Below are 4699 nucleotides of genomic sequence, written 5' to 3'. Positions count from 1 at the left end.
GGGGGGTTTATATAATTGTGACATCCAATTTTCAACCACAAATCAATGGATAAATTAGAAAACTAATATTTTTGGTAATTTGACTTAAAATTATAATTAAATGCATTTTAGGTATTTTAAAGTATTTTAAATTTTTTATCTCTCCTATCTCTCTACTACCTCCGGCCTCCGACGAACACCATGTTATACCCAAAATACACCAAAAAACACAATGTGATACTCAAAATACACATAATGTGATACCCAAAACATACCAAGTAAACGTTGAGACCACTGTGATACCAATTGTGGTATATATGTGATACCAACTATGGCGGGGATAGGGGAAGGGAGATAGGTAGTGAATGGGTCACAGGGACAAAGATGAGGCTAGTTGGCGGGAATGCTACAGGAGGGTATTTAATGGTCGATCATCGGAGATGTCGTCTTGGTCAAACAAGATGACTGGAAGAGGTCACTGGAGTGGTGGTGGGTGCCAGAGAAGGCCACTGGATTTGTGTGTGTGTATATATATACATATTAAAATAATTAAACTAATTATAGTAAATTGGAATATTAAACTAATTAAAGTAAATTGAACAATCAACACAATTTACTAATTTACCTTTTGTTTTATTTTAGTAAATAATATTAATTATCTAAAMTRATYGGYTCATATTKGACCTCACRATTRCCATAAACTATCTAGTTCTCATTTAATTAGACCCATATATATACATATATATGTGTGTATGCATATATTGTTGGTGTTTTTTAACCTGGGATTCAAATTAGGGAACAATGTTCAACCACCATTCGTAAATTCTATTACGTTCAAACATATATTTCGGATTTTATCTTTTAATAAAAAAAATTGCATTATTGTCCATTCTCAGTTTATAATAATATTTTACATCCTGTCATATCACGCATGTCGTTATGAAAGATATTAATAACATGTGATTAATACATATACGACTTTAACTAAAACTGTATATATAGATCATTGAAGTTAAAAAGCAAGTTTCTTCACACATTAATTTCCGATGTTAGGTTTGTATCGTTATCACCCTGTTGGACTGATTCATTACATCCACATTACATGGTGTTCGTTCTTGCCTTTTCCATGTTTTAGTTTCAAAACCGAACAAAAACCTTTCAGAGTTTTGAGATATTACGAAAGAAAGACATACAACAATATTTTTTTAGGGAAATTTGATTTGAGACAAAATGATAGTAATTTTTTGTCCTTATGTGAGAGAAAAGGTGAAAGGTCATAACTAAGGGAATTAGAAGTCATTTTTATATATGAGGTGTTTGGGATTGCTTATTTAAAACAACTTATGTTTTTTTGTAAAAGTGTTTATTAACTTATATGGTATTAAATAGGAGTTAAATAAAATATAAAATTGTAAACTGATAATAAACAATTTTTCATAAGTCAGGAAGGATTAACTTATCAAAAACAACTTATTACCGGTTTGACACCGGTATAAGCAGTTTTTTTTCTTATCCAAACACCAGAAAACAGCTTTTAACCGATGCCAGACTGAAATAAATTAAAAAGCAATTTTTATAAGCAATCTCAAACACCCTTTAATAAATGAAGGTGGTAGAGGATTAAATAAGAAAATGACAACTTCACAAAACTACATCAATTCAATCTCACATTTGACTTTTAATATTCAACCCTTTTCTTGATTCACACTACAAGGCATTGTTCATGCATTCCATGTAAACTCTTTTCAAAGTTACATTTTAATCCTTGACTTTTTGAGAAATTGCATTATAGACGAATGATTATGTGAGAATAAGAGTTAAGATGAGAACCGTAAGGATAGAATGGACTCTTGATCATTTTTAATCTCAACCCACCCTCATGAATTGTGCTGCTCACGACGATGCATCTTATTAGTGTTGATCTCCAATTAGAATTGATTCAAGAATAGAGATCCCTTATTACCCTTCTCACCATAACTTTCAGTCTTACCGGAACCCAACTCTTGTATTATAATTACATCTTTCAAGTAAACTTATAACTGATACTTGAACTAGATCTTTGTAGACCACGATGCAAATATGCAACCAAAATATTAATACTTCTTTTATAATTATGTTTTATATTTCACTGGTATCAAAATTCCATCCCCCCTCCCCTTCTTCCACGACGACTATATGCAAAGATGCATGTTACATAAATTCGATATTGTTCATGCAATCCTTGTATTTTAGCATCTGAACCGGAATTTTCTTATTTAAAATCATATATGCATGATTTTGTATCTGTATGGACCACAAAGCAACCATGTATAAATCAAAATAATATTATATCACTGAGTTGTATTTTTATCATTTGTTACATCAACATGATAAATAGTTGACATCTAAAACGGTTATTCAGATACTTAAATGCACAAGTATTATTTTACTAGTTTTAGTTGGCATTGTTGAAAAAAAAGACAGAAAAGGAGAAAAGAAAGGATGGCATACCTTACACATGGGTGCCACCAAGACTCCACCATCCCAATACTCTGGGTTCTTTCTATGTAACAGGAGAACCATTCCTCCTCCCATGGATTCTCCAAGCAATATTCTCATCTTTCTTTTATTTTCTTTCTTTTCTAAACAAAATAAAACACACCCATTAATATTTTTTTTGATTAACCTGATATCCAATCTGCTATATGAGCCGACTAATCTCAGGACCGGAGTCACTGCATTTAAACCTCCGTGGTCACAAGTGGATTTTTATTCATCATTGGATTTGAAGCTGGGATCTCCAGGTATTTTTAACCTTTGGAGCCAGGCTCAAGCCAATCAGACATCACCATTTGTTCAGACCCAGTAATTATAATCCATTTCTCTATAAAACCCATATTTATTTTCTTTGGATTTAACATTTTATACAAAATACGTTAGTCTTATATGTTCATAGTCGTTCCGTAAAACAAGAAAGCAAGTCAAAACCGTTGTTCTACTTGACCCGGTCAAAGTTGGAAATCTTTTAACTTTTTGAGTTGGATTTAATAGCCCTGAAAATTATTTTAAAGAGCTTACCACAAATGCTTGTGAAAAATTCGGAACAATCGGTGACGAGATCGTCGAAGTTCGGGATGAAACCCTGAATCCCGGATGATTTCCCATGGCCTTGGTTATCAATTCCGTAAACTGCAAATCCTGCCTTCACAAGCCTTAAAGCAACTCCTGTTAAGATTTATTTTAACATGATTAGAGTTGTCGATAATCAACTTTTTGCCCAAATGTTGAAGATATATCTTTAATAGTCGGTCAAACTTATCGATCTTCAAAGTCAAAATTGATCCAAATACCATCAATATCAATTTTGGTACTTGAAGATGCATGTATTTGAAGATAGTTTCAATAGTATCATTTGTAGCTATCAATTTCCAGGAATAGACGATGGAAATCTTCATTAATTCGACCATAACAAGTAAATAGTTTGACTTTGAAAAGTCAATCAAGAAAGCAGTTGACCTCTCATGGAGACGCTGCATTCCATGCCATAGCCATGGTTAAGAAAGATCAAAGCTTTAGGTTCAGAATCAACAGGTAGCCAGCGACACGTAAAGAGCTCCAATCCTTTCGAGTTTACGATGAATTCCTGCAAATTTTTCACAGCAACATTACCGTAAATCCCATGTATTCATCAGAAAAGAAACAGAGAAGGATTAAAAATTCGAAATTTTTGAATAATACCTCTTCATATTTGAAACTCGAAGCTTCAATCGCCTAAAAATGGTTCAACATCGAAAGCCCAGATTCAAAAAACACTCAATTAATCATACAAAATAAGAAAAGGAAAGTAAGAAGAGGAAGATACCATGAAACAGAGTGTTGTTGAAATCTTGATGAAGATCACAAGCTTTAGATTGTTCCTGAGATTATGGAGGTAGAAGAAGGAGAAGAAGGTGGTTGCAAATTGCAATGAAAATGGAAGAAGAGTTGATGAAGAGATTGAGCAGAGAATTTTGGAATCGGAGAGGATGATGTGTGTGTGGAGTAAGAGACGTGATCTCTGCTTATATCGAGGAATGAGGAGTTGTTTGTGTACAGTTTAGTCTCTTGGATTTTAGTTGGTGGATTTTTATTTATTTATTTATTTATTTTAATTTCTTTTTCTTTTTCTTTTTCTTTTTTCTAAATAATTGTGGGTCAAATTCCATGGAGATTGAAGTGTTGTATTGATGTAAACTGTTTATTTGTATATAATTGGTGAGTACGATTTATCATCTCAAGTCATAACTTTAGGTCATATTTCGCAGATACGTTCATGAAAATATCTACAACCAACTATCGCAAATCAATTATATATATATATATATATTAGAAGCGTATTCGCGCAATTCAGCGAGATACATCGTGTTTTTAATATTTCATTTTATACTTTATCTCAGTCGATGTTATAATATGACTTTATGTGATTTTGAGAAAGCGATGATGTTTTTATTTTTGAATAAAATATATATTTGACGATTTCATAAAAATTTGACAAAAATATATCGATATTAGTATCAAATTAACTATTCGAAATTCCTCATTTTTTTGTGTAATTTTTTAATCCATTTTTTTATAATTTAATTAATGTTCAATAACGAAGTAATTTATATTTGGTTTAATAATATAATTTTTTATAAAGATAATAATTATTTATTTTATTGGAACTCGATAATTATTCTAATTATATTTTAGATTTTTTATA

At 31.4% G+C, this 4699-nt stretch overlaps 1 protein-coding gene across 1 annotated transcript in view; it reads right to left on the bottom strand.

Annotated features, from left to right (window-relative positions):
- Nucleotides 1–3996, bottom strand: part of LOC112509846 (caffeoylshikimate esterase-like) — a 5984-nt gene extending 1988 nt beyond the window's left edge. Inside the window, exons 1-5 of the mRNA XM_025115036.1 lie at nucleotides 3821–3996; nucleotides 3697–3729; nucleotides 3475–3601; nucleotides 3037–3183; nucleotides 2470–2600 (exon numbers count right to left, since the gene is read on the bottom strand). Of these exons, the coding sequence (XP_024970804.1) occupies nucleotides 2470–2600; nucleotides 3037–3183; nucleotides 3475–3601; nucleotides 3697–3729; nucleotides 3821–3823 (441 nt within the window). The 5' untranslated portion in view covers nucleotides 3824–3996. The remainder of the gene's footprint in view (nucleotides 1–2469; nucleotides 2601–3036; nucleotides 3184–3474; nucleotides 3602–3696; nucleotides 3730–3820) is intronic.
- Between the last annotated feature and the right edge of the window lie 703 nt (nucleotides 3997–4699).

The sequence above is a fragment of the Cynara cardunculus genome (genome assembly GCF_001531365.2).
Source record: "Cynara cardunculus var. scolymus isolate 2C chromosome LG 3, CcrdV1, whole genome shotgun sequence".
In the NCBI taxonomy this organism is placed as follows: Eukaryota; Viridiplantae; Streptophyta; class Magnoliopsida; order Asterales; family Asteraceae; genus Cynara; species Cynara cardunculus.
Note: the sequence above shows the minus strand (reverse complement) of the source record. Positions and strands in the feature narration are given on the sequence as shown.